Source organism: Micromys minutus (assembly GCF_963924665.1).
Source record: "Micromys minutus genome assembly, chromosome: 1".
NCBI classification, from domain to species: domain Eukaryota; kingdom Metazoa; phylum Chordata; class Mammalia; order Rodentia; family Muridae; genus Micromys; species Micromys minutus.
Window position 1 is genome coordinate 11,530,485 of NC_137969.1, and position 18,098 is coordinate 11,548,582.

Here is an 18,098-nt window from a genome sequence, read left to right on the forward strand (position 1 = left end):
CTTGGCATCAAAGATGTAGTAAGCTTTGATGTTGCCAGTTTGTTGCAGGAGCAGATCCTCCTCAATGTGTTCCTCAGACTCCATGCCTCTTCAAAAGGGTTTCCAGGGGCAGCTGGACTGGCAGGACTGGGATGGTCATCCTCATCAAAAGAATTGGGTGCTTGACTGTCTGGGTCAGAGAAGTGATTCCCTGCCCCCACCTCTTCCACCTCCTCTTCCTCAGCATCTTTCCCAAAAGGACTGTATTCTTTGGTGACAGCAGGTGTAAGTCACAGGAAAGGCAGGGCTGATAGCACTCTGTAGGGCTGGAGAGGTTTTCATCAAACGGGTTGAGAGAGGTTTTACCACTTCGCTGCGATATGGTACTCTGAAGGAGTAATTCTTGGCCAAGGGCTCGGGACCACAAGTTCTAGAGCTGAGCCAGGTCTCAAGAGCTGTGCTGCTCTGAACTTGGGAGGACTCCTGATCCAAGGAATAGGCAAGATCGGTGTGAGGCCCTCGGCTGGGCTCCAACTGGAAGGGTATATAACTTCTCGGAGTTCTAGAACCCGAGTCCGTGTTTGCAGGGACGCTATCAGGAACTGCTCTTGTTCTTGTTCCAGCTCCCGCTTGCAAAGCATCTGTAGATGCTCCACCTGCAGCTTCTCCTCCTCAGCCCACCTCCAGGACAGCTCAATGGCCTTCTCAGTCTTCCGCTGGTCATACTTGCCCTGCAGCTGCCCCAAGTTCTCTTGGAGTGTGCGTACCTCATCTGTGCAGCCTTGGCCTGCCTCAGGAACAATGTAGATCTGTTGGAAGAGAGGGTCAGGGTTCTCACTCGAAGGTCATTGGCATGCTCCAGACTGTAGATCCTCTCCCCTGCATTTAACGATGCTGACATCCTGATGTATTCAAGACCTTTCTGGTCAACTTTCTCCATGCAAATTCGAAGTTTTTTGCCAAGGGCAAGCCAATGAGCTCCAAACACTTCTTGCACAGAGGTGGCAGAGGTGACCGCGGTTCCGGATACTGAGCTTATTCCCACAGTCTGGAAAGAAAGAAACTTCTGGGTCATTGACTTTTCTATTGCTCTAATCTTTGAAGTCTCGGTATTTGTTCTGTCAAATTTCATACGCTTCTCCAACCTGATTATTAAGTTATTGACTTCAACAACATAGTGGTCAATTCTTGCAGCACGATGGTTTTTGAAGTCACAAAGATGGCATCTCATAGCACCAAGCTCTTGGGGTCCCACACATAAGGATGAACCCCTCCATATGATTTGTATCCTTGGCTCCCTGGTTCCACTCCATCAGCTCCTTGTTTCAGCAACTTGTTCTTTGTTTTCGTAGCCTTCTGAACAACATCAACCCCACAGAAGTCAGGACCAGCAGAATGCTGTTCGTGTTTTCAACATACAGGCTAACTTGCTGCTTACTCCCAATATTAATAGCCCATTTTTAATTTGCCCTTTGACATCACGATTTTCTGAGTACCCTTCCTCATAATGTAACTGAAGTTGATAGAAAGGCTGAAGGTCCTAAAGTAACGAAGGGACTTCCCTCACTTTTCCTGGGTCATCAAGAGAGCCATAGCTCTGCTTCTCTCAACCCCAGGAAGGTGGGAACCTCATGCCAAGGTAGCTTGATTCCTCCAAAGGGAGCAGGATTCTGGCAGGGTTGGGAAGTGACACTGTGGCCTTGGATGAGATTTCCTCTCTTCAGTAGAAGGAATCTCAGCCACCCCACCACTACACTCTCTCTGGAGGCTCCAAGTCTACAACTGTCCTCACTCCCTGCTGCTTCCAACCGGCAGCTGGAAGCCTCCTCTCCAGTTCCAGCCCAAATCCTGGCCTCTGAGATTCCTCAGAGACCCACAACAGCCATAGCCATTGGTTCAGCACTCAGCAGGCCTTGTGTGTTTTTTTTAAAGAAAGGGTCTGTTCAAGACCTTTACCCATTTGTAACTGGATGCTTTTGTTTTCCTTTCTTTTGGTTGTTGAGTTGTGTAAGATTCTTTTACATGTTTTCTTCATATTGTGATAATAACAAATGTAGCAAGAAGTTCAAACCATTTGTTTCCACTCTCCCCTGAAATATTTTCCTGTCTGTGTGTGCCCGCATTTGTTCCAATGAGTACTGCCAAAGAGAAAATCTATAATATCAGAACAAAATCCTCTCCTAAATCATAGACATATGACAATTTTATTTAACTGATAACTATATTCTTTTAATTAGACTAGATTGTTTGTCTAAAAATTTTTATTGTCCTGGAACTGTTGCTTTTTTATTTACCTTAACCATACTCTGGTTTCTCTTTAGATCATACAAACCTTTTCTTTATGTTAACCAATAGAGGACTCACTACAGATGTCACCTTGGAAGCCTGTACTTAGGTTTGTAAAATCATCGGATGCCTTGCAGAGTTTGCTCCTGTCTTAAGGGTTGCTTGGCTACTGAAAAGAAATACTAACAGCTGTGGGAGAAGCAATTATTGTCTATTCTATCCTGATTGACAATTCTGCAAAATGCCCAATAGCATTTTCTCTGGTTTTACAAAATGGCGACCTTCTGTTCCTCAGTGCTGGGTAGCTATTGAGTCTTGGCAGAGTGATCATCCTGCGCATGCCCCATGTGGTTCCCAATTAGAGACTCTAGCTTAATTTCCCTCCCTGACAAGACGGAAATATAAAAGAGAAAGATAAGACTTTCATCATGAGGTATGAACAGAGATTTCAGGCAAGCAGAATATATGAATATCAAGGTTAAGGACATTTGATTTAAAATGCCCAGGCAGAGCTCTGAGAAACTAGAAACAGGGGATGAAAGCAGAGAGATTAGCCTGAGCCCAACGATGAATGGGCTGTTTTCATACAATGCCCTCATCAGGGGGACAAGTGGCCCTTGATATGAAACGGTGAGACTCCGAACAATGCCTTTCTGCAGTAAGCAGCCACTGCAAATCAAGGGCAAAGTGGGACAATGCTGACTTGTCCACATGAAAGAGAATAATTACATCAAGTCTATGCCTGTCATCTGGTAAATCTTTTGATCCAAAAACACTCAAGGAACTGGACACTCAGGAGTTATCTTCCTCTGGCTCCCAGACTCCCTATTTTTCTCACCCTAAATTTCATATTACCCTAATTATCTAGGTTAGTGCATCGAGATAGAAATACTATGATCTTCCATTTTCCCTAATTAAGACCATTAGGAAGACATTTTATGCTCTTATTTTTTTCTAATGAAATTCAATTTAAAGTCACTATATCAGGTCTTATTAGCTGCTACATCATAACACACAATATTTCATGGCAGAAGAAAAAAAAAACGCCTAAATCAAAAATTAGATCCAAACTTCAAGAGGACACACTGTGATAGTAAAGTCATGGATCTTTGCACAGATTTCATCTTGCATTTCAAAAAGCTCTCCCAGCATTAACTTCTAATCAATCATATCCCCAGGACATAGAAGGACATGAAAGATCTGGAAAGGAATTATATACAGTATTTTTTTTTTATTTTAGAGAGGATTTAAAAATATTTATAACCTGTCTATACATAGTGGAGAGAGCACGTGTACACATGAGTATTGTCCCTGAGGAGCCCAGAGGAGATATCACATCCCCTGGAGCTGGTGGTTGGAAGCCACCTGCCATAGATTCTAGGAACTAAACGCCAGTCCTCCTCTCTGAGACCAGTGTACATTCTTTACTACTGAGCCTTCTCTTCAGCCCCCTCATTCTCTCTTCGCAATCGCAGAATACTCTGGGTAAACCTGCAGACATTTTAAGGAAGTATGACAGGTGGTGAGGAGGTGACTGGAATTAATTTACACGTGAGAAACAGTATGGAAAGCTGCAGTCATTCATGTGTACAAAGGCACACAGAATGTGATGAAGCGACAGAGAGAAGACAGACATGTGTTCTGAACATAACAGGGGTTCGATGTCAGGCTTTTGCATAATGGAGAGCAAGATTGCTGTCTTCTGTACAGGAACACACACTCTAAGTGATGTCAATAGCTCATGCTACATGGAATATTCACTACTCATATGTGACCAAGGACAATATTTTATGCTAATTTTATAAAGAAACTGAGGTCCTGATAGGATATTTGCTGAATGCCAAAAAGTACTGTAACAAGAAAGTGAACACTGGTCTTGAACTGGAGTCCGGACTGTTAGCTTCGGCTTATGTCTTTTAGCTGTCCGTGGCTCATTCTTTGCTAAGCTGAGGAGTAACTTCCATGATCTTGTCTTAGTCCTTCAGAGTTGGACACTTCAGATGTTTTCACTCATCTGTTATTCTCCCCTTCAAATGCTACAGAACAAATCACCCTCCTGTGGGAAATCTTCCAGCTATAATTATTAAAAGCACAAGTAAACATGTCCAGAAAAGCTTGAGGGAAAGCCCATAATTCATGTAAAACTTGTAGCCTACCTTGCAAGCCACTGGCAGGAACCCAGGGCTTGGAAGAATCAGCCTCAGGACAACAGACACACAGATGTTTTCTGTGATATCTCTGGACAAGAGGGACCTTTTTCAATGATTTTCTGTCACCATGTAAAAGTAATACATTCTATGAACAGTTTAATGGCCAAATAAAAGATTACTGGTTACCCCATGGAAGAGATTCTCTCTCAATTCTGCTGTTCTCCCAATACATCTCACAGATTTTCTTTCAGGACACATAGATGTTCTTATTTCCACCAGGACTCATAGTTGTCCATCTCTCCTGGAGCAGCTCAGCTCCAGCAATGCTCAGCTGAGACTAAAGGTAAAGCACGCTGGGCAAGTTGACAGTCAGAAGACTATGGGCTTGAATTTTTAGCTGGTGGAAATGAAATGGCTTTAAACTTAAGATTTAATTTTTTAAAGAAAATTTAGATAAGAAATGTTGTTAGGTTAGCTATATTAGAACAAAAGGATTGGAAATGTGTGTGTTTGGTGTGCATGTGATAGACATGCATGTAGTATATGTGTGTACAATAGGTACACATACTGTAGGTGTGCATACTATGCACCTGTGAATACAGATGACGTTATGAACATGTGTACCTGGGTATGTGGAGGCCAGAGGATGATATTGAATATCATCCTCTATTGATTTTTACTCTGGTTTTTGGGTTTAGTTTTTTTTTTTTTTTTTTTTTTTTTTTTTTTTTTTTTTTTGAGTTTTCCACCAAACTTAGAGCTCATTCATGAGCTAGAACAGCAGACATCCATGTATCTAAATGTCCTCTCTCCATGGTAGGGTTATTATGCATGAAGACACCTACCTGGTGTACACATCTTGAGGATCAAAACGTTGGTCTCCATTCTTGTACTACAGTCACCTTATCAGCCCACCTCCCCAGTTTCCATAGTTGGGGGTCTTTAACACTCATAGATGGAGGTAAGTTATTTCACATCATGAAAATATCTTGTTACTTACTCTTTTCCTTTATTTTATTGCATTCAGTGTTTAAATGACACCATTCTTTCTTGACATGGTCACTCTTAACATTTCATTAGTATATGATCACAAGACTTCACCTGTTCACCCAGAATGGAAACATTGTAAGAGAAGTAGAATTTCTGATTCCCAAGCACATGGACAGACAGACTGCTAATTGGAGGAGTGGACAGAACCATTGATGTACTTCTACATGGGCTCAACATAGCTGTTCATGTTGTACTGTTTTGAAGCATGGGGACATGAGTTATTACATACTTCTTGCATCCATCAGTGCTGGAGGCCACAATGTTGCTCTTGGACACCCTGAGTACCTTCCCCAGTCTCACGACAATTACTCACTAGGCACACTGGAGGTATGATCATGATGGGAGATTAAGAGAGAAAACAGTTTCCATGCCTGAGGTATGTCTTTTGGTTAAAGCACTTTCAGATGTATCACACCATGTATTTTCTGTGTCTTTGTTAGAGCACATTCTACAACTGAGAGGGAAGGGTAGCCCGAAGAAATGTAATGGCAAGACTCAGGCAGCTGAAGCATTTGCTCAGTGAAGCTGCATGATATGCTCAGGTCTGTTGCTTTTAATAACATGAGGTCATGTGACTGACACACAGCAGTGAGGCCATGTGACTGGCACACAGTGGGGTGCACTGTACAATAACAGCAGCAGTATCTGAAACTTAGGGATGTGAATCCTAATACCACAAGCCAAAAATAAATCAGAAACTTAAGTTGGGCCAGTCATCTACATGTTTTCATGCTTCAAATATGGTTCTAATGACGATGAAACTGGTGAAGTGGAGAACCCTGGCATTTGCTAAACACTGTGGCCTAATAATGTGGTAACTGGTACAAATTTCTTTCAAACTTTCTACAGATACCCTTACTGTCTCTCCTAGTAAAATCACAAAGCCATCTATGTCAAGTTTCTAGAAGAGCTCATAGCCAGTAAAAGCAGGGTATAAACTAACCCATGTATGGCAGAAGAACTACCTGCAGTTTCTCACTTCCTCCCTGATCTTTGAAGATGCTATGCCTATTGTTGATGATCAATTTATCTAGACATACCCAGGAGACAAAGCTCTGTGCATGTCAGAAGTTTCTAGATTAAGTTAGCTGAAGTAGAAAGACCCAACCTAACAGAGTGGCAGCATCATGTGGCCTGGGGGACTAAATAAAATGGAGGAAGTAAACAGATTGCAGACATTCATCATCTTCTTTCTTTCTTATTTTGTATTGGATATTTTATCTATGTACATTTAAAATGTTATCCCCTTTTCTAGTTTCCCCTCCAGAAACCTTCTCTCCCATCCCTCCTCCCCCTGCTTCTTTGAGGGTGCTCCACCAGCTGCCCACTCCTACCTCATGGCCCTGGCATTCTCCTACACTGAGGCATCTAGCCTTCAGAGGACTAGGGTACTCTTCTCCCACTGATGTCTGACAAGGCTATCCTCTGCTACATATGCAGCTGGAGCCATGGGTTCCTCCATATATATTCTTTGGTCGGTGGTTTAGTCTCTGGGAGCTCAAGGGGGTCTGGTTGGTTTCCTAGGCATATACCCAAAAGATGCTCCAACATATAACAAGGACATATGCTCCACTATGTTCATAGAAGACTTATTTATAATAGCCAAAAATTGGAAATGACTCAGATGTCCCTCAACAGTGGAATATTGATGCAGAATGTGTGGTACATTTACATAATAGAGTACTACTCAGCTAGAAAATCAATGACTTTAAGAAATTTGAAGGCAAATGGATGGAACTAGAAAGTATTATCCTAAATGAAATAACCCAGTCACAAAAGAACACACATAGTATTTACCACTGGTAACTGGATACTAGGCAAAGAGCTTGGAATACCCATGACACAACTCTGAAGCTCAAGAAGAAAGATGAAAGTGTGGTTGCTTCAATCCCACTTAGAGAGAGAAACCAAATTCTCACAGGAGATAGAGGGAGGGAGAGATTTGGGGGAAAGTGTGGAGTGAGGGGAGAAAATAAGGTGCAAAAATCAGGTATGGTAGGAGACAGAAAGGACATACAAGGGGTCAGGTAATTGAACAGAGGGGTGTGGCAATGGGGCAATGGGAAACTGGGAGTAGCCACCAGAAAGTCCAAGATGCCAGGAAAGCAAGAGGGTCCCGGGACTCAATGGGGATGAGATTAGCTGGAATGCCCAACAAAGAAGAAGGAGAAACTTTAGAGATCCTATCCAGAAGTTAAGCAAGGCCCCCAGTTGGAAGATGGGGTCACCCAGTCATCTCCAAATTTTTAACCCAGATTTTATTTGCTCCTGTTTGAAGGAAATACGGGACAAAGTATGAAACAGTGACTGAAGGAAAGGCCATCTTCTTCCGAAGTGTGAACACACAGAGACCTGCTGACTCACACTCTCCTTGACATGATGGGTTTTTGCCATGATGGTCTCTATGCTCTATGCTCAAAGAATGAGCTAAGACAAAGCCTCTTTTTCTTCCTTAAGTTGCCTCTGTTAAGTATTGTTGTCATTGTTATAAGCAAAGTAGCAAATCAAAAAGAATTTTTTTGTTTGTTTCTTGAAATCAAGTGCACATGACTCCTCAAAATGTTGAAGTAAACAGATCCCATCCAAACACTTTCTTGCGATTTGTTTTTCACTTCTTTGGGGGTTTCTTCATCAATAGTTTTTGTCCCTTTTATGGCCATCAGGAGTGCCTACTTCTTGCTACTCATTGGCCAGTCCCAAGCAGTAACTGAAATTCTTTTGATGCCCTTCTTCCATGACCTCTTACTTCCATGAGCGTTTAGAATGTACATATCTTGGATTTCATGCAGGACTAATGAAAGGAGGCTCAGGCTCGCCGTCATATGCTCCAGAGCTCTCTGCCTGTCTTTTTTACAGCGCTCCTCACACTTCTAATTACTTGTTCAATGTCACTGCCTAATTACTTCTTCCCCACATGTTCTCTATTAAGCTTTAGAGGCCCTAAGCTCTGACAAGATAATGGTGTCTTCTCCAACACCAGATGGATTTTGAAATTTAAAAAAAAAAATTAAAGAATTCAAAAGTATAAAATAAGTTTAAGACAGCCAGGAAAGTTTTACCCATTGTACTTACTTTAGACCTTATATGACCTATAATATTAATCTATGTACATTCTTTATTATCTATAGTTGAACTCTACTACATGATGATATTTGTAGGCTATTTATAGGCAACTCAGAAGCAGTTACAAGATGTTCATATAATCATATCAGTCAGGGATTACCAGGGAAACAGAAACAGGGAGGCCAGGGTTCGGGGGGAGAAGATAATTGTGTCTGCAAAGGTAATTAGAGAATGAGAAGTCTAGAGAAAGAGAGTTGAAGCTGATTATACATATGCAGTCCCTATCCAAATGTCTGGTCATCTGCAACAAGGGTGTAAGCTCAAGGTTGAGACAGAATATGAAGGTAGAAGACCAATGTCCCAGCTCAAAGACAGTCATGCAGCGAGAAATACTCTTTCCTCCTACCAATAGACTGCATGATTCTCACCCATATTAAAGAGGCAAATGTGCATCACTTGATCTCAAAACTTGAATGTTAGTCTCATTAAAATCAACCCACAGTTATACTACATGAGTGGTCCATGGTTCAGTCAAGTGGATGAATAAAATTATTGATCAGGATTATAATAAATGGAATAAACTACATTTCATATGGTTACCTGTATCAGGTAAAAGTAAGAGCAATTACATAATAAGACTAACATGAATGCCAATGACTAGAGTCTCTCACCCTGCTACTTTAAGTTCTCAATCTGTATTTCCTCAATTCCTGTCTTCCTTATCCCTACTAGCCACTACATTGTTTTCTATCTCTAAATATTTGTTGTTTTTTATATTCCCTATGTGAGTAAGATCATGCAATATTTATCATTTGTCTCATATTTCATATAACATAGTATTATCAAGACAAATCTATATCACGACAAAGGACAAGGTCCTATATTTTACACATAGCTAATATTCTTTTTGTATATATATATACATATATATATATATATATATATATATATCACAGTTTTTTTATCCATTTATGCTTCAAAGAACATGTAGATTATTTATTGGAGATATTATGAATAATTCTGCAGCGAGCAGTGTAAGTGTCATAAGGGATAATCAATTTGTTTCCTTTGGGTACACAAAGGATTATTCCTCAGTTATCTAGAAACCTTATTTCTAATAACTTCAGGTATTATCATATTGTTTTCATAAAAGCCAGTAGGAATCTCTATTTTTGTTGACAAGGCTGAATCATTCATCTTTCAGCCACTCTTTGGGAATTTCATAGATTGGTCCTGATCAAAGTCTATCCTAGTGAGTATTTAATTAAAACTTGTAGTAAATTTAGCTCAAAAATTGGCTTTATTTGTACTTTCACTGTATGTTTACCTTTATCTGTCAATTTTATATTTTAACTTATTTGGATGACAATGATTATCATTCATTTCTGATGAAAAAAAATATTTCCTAAGTCATTTTAGCAAGGCAGGGCTATTGGTAATGAACTCCCTTAGTTTTTACATGTTTTTGGCTTCATCCTTTTTCTTTTTTGAAAGATAGTTTTGCTGGACATTACAAATGTATTCTATGGTTGGCTGTATGCTCTAAGATATCCTTTTTAATATTCGATAATAGGGTCCCTTTGCTATAGTACAGCAAAGTTTCTGCTGAGAGACCCACTCATAGGATGAAAGGGATTCTCTGATGTCACTCAGTGGCTTTGTTAACTTCAAAATTCTTCTTGGTCTTTGGATAATTTGGTTGCAATATGGCTTGGAAAAGGCCTATTTTAGCTACACTTATATGGAGACCTTCCGGGTACCTGGATCTAAATGGTCCCATGCCTCGCAATACAAGAAGCTCTCAGTTATTTCATTAAGTGTCATTTGTTGCTTCTCTTGGTGGTTTTGTAAAGTCCCCCTGCCGGGTTTTCTTTTTCTTTGTTGAAAATAGATGGAATTCATTAAATAGGAAGCTCTGAAATGTCAGAGTGGCCAATGTCTCACTGAGGTTTTTTTGTTTGGGATTTTTTTAATAATTATTTTGCATTCTCTGTCATGTAATCTGTACATTCCCACTTGTTTGCTGTTAGTTACTTGGCTACTGTGATTTTTTGGGGTGGGGTGGGTTATACAAATATCTTCATTGTTTTTCTTTTCCATCCCTATGTTTCTGCATCATTGACTGCACAATGGGATGCTACATCCTCTTTTCATTTTGCAAAGTGGCTTTCACAGGACAGGCTGTGGACCTGCAGACAGGTAGATGGTACCAGTCATTCAGTGTTCTATTTTTCTTGATGATAAACACTTTTTATGATAAAACACTCTGACCAAAAACAGCAAAGGGGAAGAGGGAGGTTTTTTGTTTTGTTTAGGTTTGTTTGTTTGTTTGTTTCATCTTACAAGTTTCAGTTCATCACTGAGAGAAGTCAATGCAGGATTTCAAACAGGACCTTGAAGACAGGCTTATTGGCTGTTTTACATGGCATTAGTTTTGAACAAGGAACTAAATGACAGCCGAGAAAGTACAGCAGGAACCATGAAAGATGCTGCTTGCTAGCTAGCATTCTTAACTGTCCATGACCACTTTCAGGTAGAACAATACTATTCACAATGTACTAAGGCTGTCCTACTTCAATTAGCAATCAAGATAATCCCCCCACACAAACAGAAGCCAATCTGACCTAGGCAATTCGTCAATCCATGCTTTTCCTTGAGATGACTGTAGGCTGTGTCAAATTAATAAATAAAGCCAACAAATAGGATTTGAAAAGTGTCGGTGCTCAGCTTCTATGTGAGTGTGATAAGGAGTTTTCCTGAGTCTTTTTCAGTTGTAATAAGCATTACAATGACTATGTCTGCACAGGTGCTCAGTAATCTAGGCTACAAAACTAGTAATTGTAAAAGCAAGGGCTTACAGGGCTTTGTTTACCTCTCAGTGTAAAGCCTTATTGAAGAGGATGCTCCCTTATGAGATCTAAGGGCTCAACAGGAGCCACAATGACTCTTTCATCCAGGTAAATGTGTTGGGAAGGGATATTATTGCATTAACATTTTCTGAGGAAGTATAAATAAATGTCCACCCCACTCTCACTTTATATTGGACATGTAGCAAATATCAAAATTCAATTGTACCAAAGTCTGTTTTGTTTTGTTTTTTAATTTATTGGTCTTACTTATACTGCGTGAATGAAGGGTCACTTGTAGGATCACACAGGATTCCAGATTATCCATACTTTCAATTTTTTACCTCAACTTGAATGACAATTTCTCCATATCTGCATATATGGAGTTTCCCAGCAGCTGCCTTTTTACATTCTTATATTCTGACTTCAAGAGAGTGAGATCATATGAAGTTTCACAGACTTACATTTGGCTTAGAAACAGATATAAGAAAAATCTCAGGGAAAAGTCCATTGATCGTTCCTACTCCTTTTTGTTCATGAGGCAACATACACAGTCAACATCACATCAGCAGGTCTGGTACTGGGAATTTCTTGTGATAGTCACATTTATTGTGACTGAGATGCTGCATCTGATGATGTAGATCTGCTCCACCATGATTTTGTGCTTGGAAGACAATGTTCTGCAAATCTGCAGAGACAAATTCCTGGGCTTAGAATATCACAAAATATGATAGCACCTTTGACCTTAGTGCAATTTCACTTTCAATGGCTTTCACTAGTGGAGAGATACAATTCAAAAGCTAGGCCAGGGTTGCATGCTCAGACGTGCACACTAGGAACTCAGACCATCAGCAGAGCTCTCAGGAAGAAAAAATAATCCAAAGCTTTGGACCTTGGGAGCCAAGTCACAGATTTAACCCAAAGTTGTGAACTAACAGGATAAAACAGCATTTCAAGCTCTAGTAAATACACTCCATTGGGAAAAGCTGAACCCTGAAACGATAAAACAGGGAAGTAACCCAGGTTCGAGGGTTGGGTGTAGCAATGGCAAAGGCTTAGTAATGAGAACATGCTACCAGATAAACTGGACTATCAATAATGAAACGAAACAATAGTGTCTCCACTTCACAAAGGCCAGTGACATTATCAGCTTTAAGGGGACAGTACAACTGCATTGCAGGTACTTACAGAACTGTGATCATTTGACTTGAAAGGTGCAATAACTCAGGCCTGCCAAGGCATTGATGTTCTAGACTGCAAGTCACTGCATCTTCTCATTCTGTTAATGTGTGTGCACAGCATTTAGCAGTCTGTACATACCTGAAAGTTTGATGCTGCATCAGTGTCCTACTTCTCTGGTATGCCAAAGGCTAGACTCCCCAGTGACTTCATCCTTATGCACAGTGCTTAGCAAGAGGTTCCCACCAGATGTGTGACTGCTGTGTTAGTTCAGGGCTCAGGGTCTCAAGCAATCGGGAGTCACCAGCACTTCTCCTAATAAGTACAACAGAACATAAGACGAGGGTGTAGAGTACTTGGCACAAGCGGTAAAGAGGCAGTGGAAGCTCTGCTCAGGCCCATAACAGGTGCTGGAGAGCAGAGCCTCATGAAAGCAAAAGTTCAATAGCTTTGTGTACTTGGAATGAAACACATATTAGCAGGGGCGGAACATGGTTGCTGGGGACTTACCTGAATATCCATTGGGGCAGCTCAGTTTTTGAGCACCACAGAACATCCTTGGCTGGACTCAGGACCTGGGAAGGATCCATGAGTACTCAACAGTAAGAATTCTAAGTGTTCATGGTAGTGGTGGGCACTAAGGCAGACTCTTACCTTTTCTTCACAGAGCAGAAGTCCTCTAATCCCAAGTTGACCTCATCTGGAGAGACAGGGTATCAAAAGCTCTGTGTTCTTTTATTTCTGTTCAGCCATCGGAAGTTTCTAAGCTCTAGCAGACACCGCAATGCAAGAAGGCTTAGGCTATATTCCTAGCTATTCTGGGATTCATAGAGCCTATATCTGCTATGGTTCTTTGAAACTCATTGTTTTACATTGTGCTTTTTCTTTAGTGATTTTTGGGGAAAGTGTGTGCTTGCGTGTGTTTGTGCGTGTGTGTGTGTGTGTGTGTGTGTGTGTGTGTGTTTTATCTTTCCATTTTCTTTTTTTTTTAAGAAGGAAGGATGTTACGTGTTTCCAGTGAGTCACACTATGCATGCCTTGCAACCTAATTTGTAAAGGGACAGTGAGAGAATTTCCCCTCATGGGTGCCCTTAAATATGAATTTGAACTTTCTACTGGGTAGCCCTGTATTGTTTCTACCTGACTTGTGAATAGCATGAAGACACTTGGTCACAGAATAGTGTCAGTGCCTACACTGTGCCTAGGCCAACAAACGGTATTTATCTTAATAAAGACACAATGAAGGATGAAGGAAGAGTAGAGGCATGTAAAGGGAGAACAAGAATTTGGAAAACAAAATAATTGATAAAGAAAAAAGAGGGAGAAAGAAAAAAGGAAGACAAAAATGAATAAATACACAAAGACACTAGAGGACAGTCAGAAGATAACAGCACTGTTGGCTTCAGTCTGATGCTATTGGAAAGAAATGCTCTGGTGCTGAACCCCCAGCCCATGGTCCATGGTAAGATCTCAAAGCATCATCTGTTCTGTTATTGTTTAATTCTAGAGTAAATGCTGCCATAATCGTTTAACAGAATCATGAACTGTGTCTTCATTTACTTACAGGGTACAGTTTTCGATACTTGACAGCCCATTGCTCACATTGGATTCATCATCAATAAGAAATGTAGCATAAGCTTTCAGCTCACAGCCAAAGTCCAATGAGGAAAAGACTCATGGGCAGTACTGTGATATGTGATTTTCTCTGTTTAACAGCAACACAGTCCTTAGGACTTCATAATTCTCTCACCTTAGAAAATGAACAGTGTTATCACTGGCAGCTCATTTTTAGCTACTCACCCCTTTGTAATGATCTATTGTAAATTAAAGTATGCATTTAACTAGATTTAACACACTGTATCAAAACAGCAATATTAACAGGGCTTGCCACCAACATTTCATAAAAGTTACAGGGAGTGTATGTATTTAATCCACTTATGAATACTGGATTTTTAAAGATAACATCAGTTTTTTAAGGTGTCAAGACATAACCAAGACTTTATTTTCAGCATTTTCTTGATAAGAAACAATGGTATGTGTTGGTACAACATTCAGATTAATCAATTAAACCCTCAAAAATAGATGATTTATTGCACATGCTAAAGATGGGAAAGGACACCAATATACTATTTCAAAAAAACTATATCTTTAGGTTCCCCAGATTCTAATGTGGCAGGATATTATTATCCACTGGAGCCATAAAGACTTTTATAGAGATATTTTCCCCTTTAGCCCTGTTATTTTAATTTGTGCACAGATTTTAACACAGGCAATTTCCCCCTGCAAGGGCTTTTCACTAATAGAATTATACTGCCTTAACTCAAAATAGTCTTTGGTTCTTAGTCCACTGGGCTCAAAAGATTATTTTCTTGTGGTAGAGAGCTCTCCACATGGCCCAGGAGCATACCATTATCTGCACTGAGCACCCCAATCCTCTCCATCCTTCAAGAGGCTCCACAGCTGGGCCCAGCGTGAAAATGGCAAGCATTAGAGAGCTCCAAGAGTTTATTTTCCTCTGGCCGGGCTATTTGGTTGCTGGATTCCCATCAATGCCATCACAACACATGCCTTTCAATAAAAAGGGATCCTAACAGGATTAAATGTAATTTAGAGTCAATAAGGAGAAGTTTGCCATCGGGTGGAATTATAGTAGACAGTGTGATCAGAATGTTGTGAATCTGGAAGGTTCTCAGGGATGTGTTCTACTGTACAAAAATGAAACACGGAAGGCAAAGAAATTGTTTATTTGCTGCCAGACCTTCCAATGGTTCTGTTTTTCCATGCAAATAAATTCACAGTTTAATAAGGAGTGTATATTTTAGTTTGCAGGAAGGCAAAAAGAGAGAAAAACATTTGCAGAGTAGAATACAGAAAAAAATTCACCACTGTTCTTCAATATATGCATGGCAAATAGAATGTTACAGTTCTGCAGTACATGGAAACTGAACCCACAAGAGGCACAGAGAGCTCACCCCAAAATAGCATTTGATGAAGAGTGTTTTTTTAACCCATCTCTTGGTAAACAGTATCTTTGAAACGTGGTCACTATTCTAAAAAACAACTCTGCACTTCCTGGGGAGGATAGATATGGAAAAGTAATAGAGGAATTAACATTCACTTGGAGCTGCAGTCCAGGTGAAATGTGCCAGCACAGCTAGAGGGTGTGGCTGCTTTGTTGGATGAGCCAATACATGCCACTCATATAAAGCACGTGCTTTTGTTTAGATGAAAAGAATTGGAAAGTAAGAGGGGTATGGAGCAAGGACTGGTTATCTGAGGTTGCTTCCCTTATGTTTAAGTCTTGAACCAATACCAATAGAAAATAACAATCATGACTACTATTATCATTTAGTGGGCTGTAGGCATAGTTCCTTTTCATATATGTTCTCAATTTATTTTAAAATAGCCACATAAATAGTTTTATTTTAATATTCACAAAACAGATGGTTAAATGTTAAAATCATGAACATAAGTTGTTGAGGTCTCATGTTTTTGAACACACAGATCTGAAATAAAGCTCTGGGTTAAATGGAATTTCTTAACAATAATTTCTGTCATGTGAAAGCTGAAATATGAAACTGAAATCACGGGGGAGTGTTGGTTTGGTGATTCATTTGTGGGAAGAGCACCAAATTTGTAGGAGATAAGATTCCAAAGCAGAACAACCTGTGTGGATAAGTGGGCAAAGAGCATGTTTGGGAATAGATGGTGGCCATTGTTAAAAAGAAAGAAGCTATGCATCTGCATTCTATGAAATGGCCACCTGGAAGGTAGAGAAAGTTGGCAGAAGTTTCAGACTCATGGAGGAACTTATATGAAAGGGCCTGGGGTTAAACTACATGTCAGGGCAGCTGTCTGAATGTTTCTAGGAATCATCAGCTCTGGGTACCAGGCTTGCTTCTTCTAGATTTTTGCCAAGAAAAAAAAAAATGTGTGTGTTTGATGCCCCTCCCAAAGTTGGATGGATTTCCATTGAATGCTCCATTGTATGTGTCTCTGGTTGGTATTTGTTATTTATCTTCTTATTGCCATAATTCCTTTATCTGGAGAGTGATCATGATAGAATGTCTTAAGGGAACAATGTTAGGATTACAGAAATCTATCCACACCTGAAATTTCAGCTATGAATTAAAATCTGACTACATCATATGGATTAAATTAATGACTTTATACACTGATAAATTACAGAAATAGAATATTACCCTAGGTAAAGAAAATACAAAATAAATTAAAGCTGAAGTTAGTCACCACTGGACAAGTAAACACAAGACTAAAAAATATTACATGTTCAGCACGTGCTCCTGTTAGAATGGCTATCACCAAAAAGAAAAATATTCAACCACTGACATGGAAGTGAATGAAAAAGAACCCATGACACTGTTGGTATGAATGTAAATTAGTGGAAGCATTTTGATAACATTATGGAAGTGTCTTGACATTGAAAAACTAGAGAGAGCAATTCCAGTACTGGGTATTTAACTAAAGGAAATTAATTTTGTCTGTTCAACCTGAATATTCATCAATAGTTGAATGAGTAAAAATAATACATTATTGTAAGGAAGATTTTAAAAGATAAGATGTGTCTTTTACAACATGTGGTAGAAATGACTTTTTGATACATTACTATCAGTTAGGGCAACATAGAAATGGACCTCAAGAACATTATGTAAAGACAAATAAGCCAAGCACAAAACATAAGATATCACATGATCTTACTTAGAGGTGAAAGCTGAAAAAAAACCAACTCACAATAGTGTCAGGTGATATGGTAGTTAATGAAGACCATCAATGGTGAGAACAAAATACTTGGGACATATTAGAAAAGGAAATAGGGAATTGGGGAAGTAACCCCATGGTAAAGCACCAGCATCTAGGAGGACCTGTGTTCAATTCCCAACACTAGGGCGAAGAAAAGCTAGTAAGACTAACTATGTATAACACAAAATCCAATTAGTTACTTTAAACAAGAGAAAGTAATTAATCTCAAAAACAATGATCAGTGTTTTAAAACCCTTGCTGTGGGTTATGTTCCTGGTTAGAGCAAAGTAAATGTTGGTCATTTTCTATCTGTTGCATCATTGTCACCTCACAGAATCATTGTTGACATACCCAACCCTCATTATCCAAATGTCCAAGAGCTTTATTTATCATTGAAGTTTGTTTTTAAAAAAATCTGAAAACAACTGAGTTTTGTCATGATGACATATGCTATAAATGACCATGTTAGGGTTTAGCATTCCATGTTTTCTTATTTTCTTCACATCAGTTAGTTGTGAGGCAGGTCTCTGTTTGAAGCACCATCTTCTGCTAAGGGAATCCGATCTAATGATGATTGAGAGATGCTCTAATCTTCTGATATAACAGTAAGACATTGAGGGGGTGTCAGACTTAATTGACAGAACAATAGTAGTAGGTCATTCCCATAGAACTTTGGCCATAGTAAAGGGGCAAAGCATGAGGTTAAATTTATGGTGCAGGCCTTAAATCCAATTGGGAAATAGTTGGTTACTATCAGGACATTTCTGTCATTATTGTAAGAATGGGT

At 39.7% G+C, this 18,098-nt stretch overlaps 1 protein-coding gene across 1 annotated transcript in view; it reads right to left on the minus strand.

Moving 5' to 3' along the window:
• Window positions 1-341: 341 nt before the first annotated feature.
• LOC308438814 (cytosolic beta-glucosidase) overlaps window positions 342-18,098 on the minus strand; it is a gene marked incomplete at both ends in the record, with an annotated part of 182,757 nt that continues 165,000 nt past the window's right edge. The window contains 2 exons of the mRNA XM_080940331.1: window positions 342-788; window positions 911-1,124. Coding sequence (XP_080796457.1) covers window positions 342-788; window positions 911-1,124 — 661 coding nt within the window. The remainder of the gene's footprint in view (window positions 789-910; window positions 1,125-18,098) is intronic.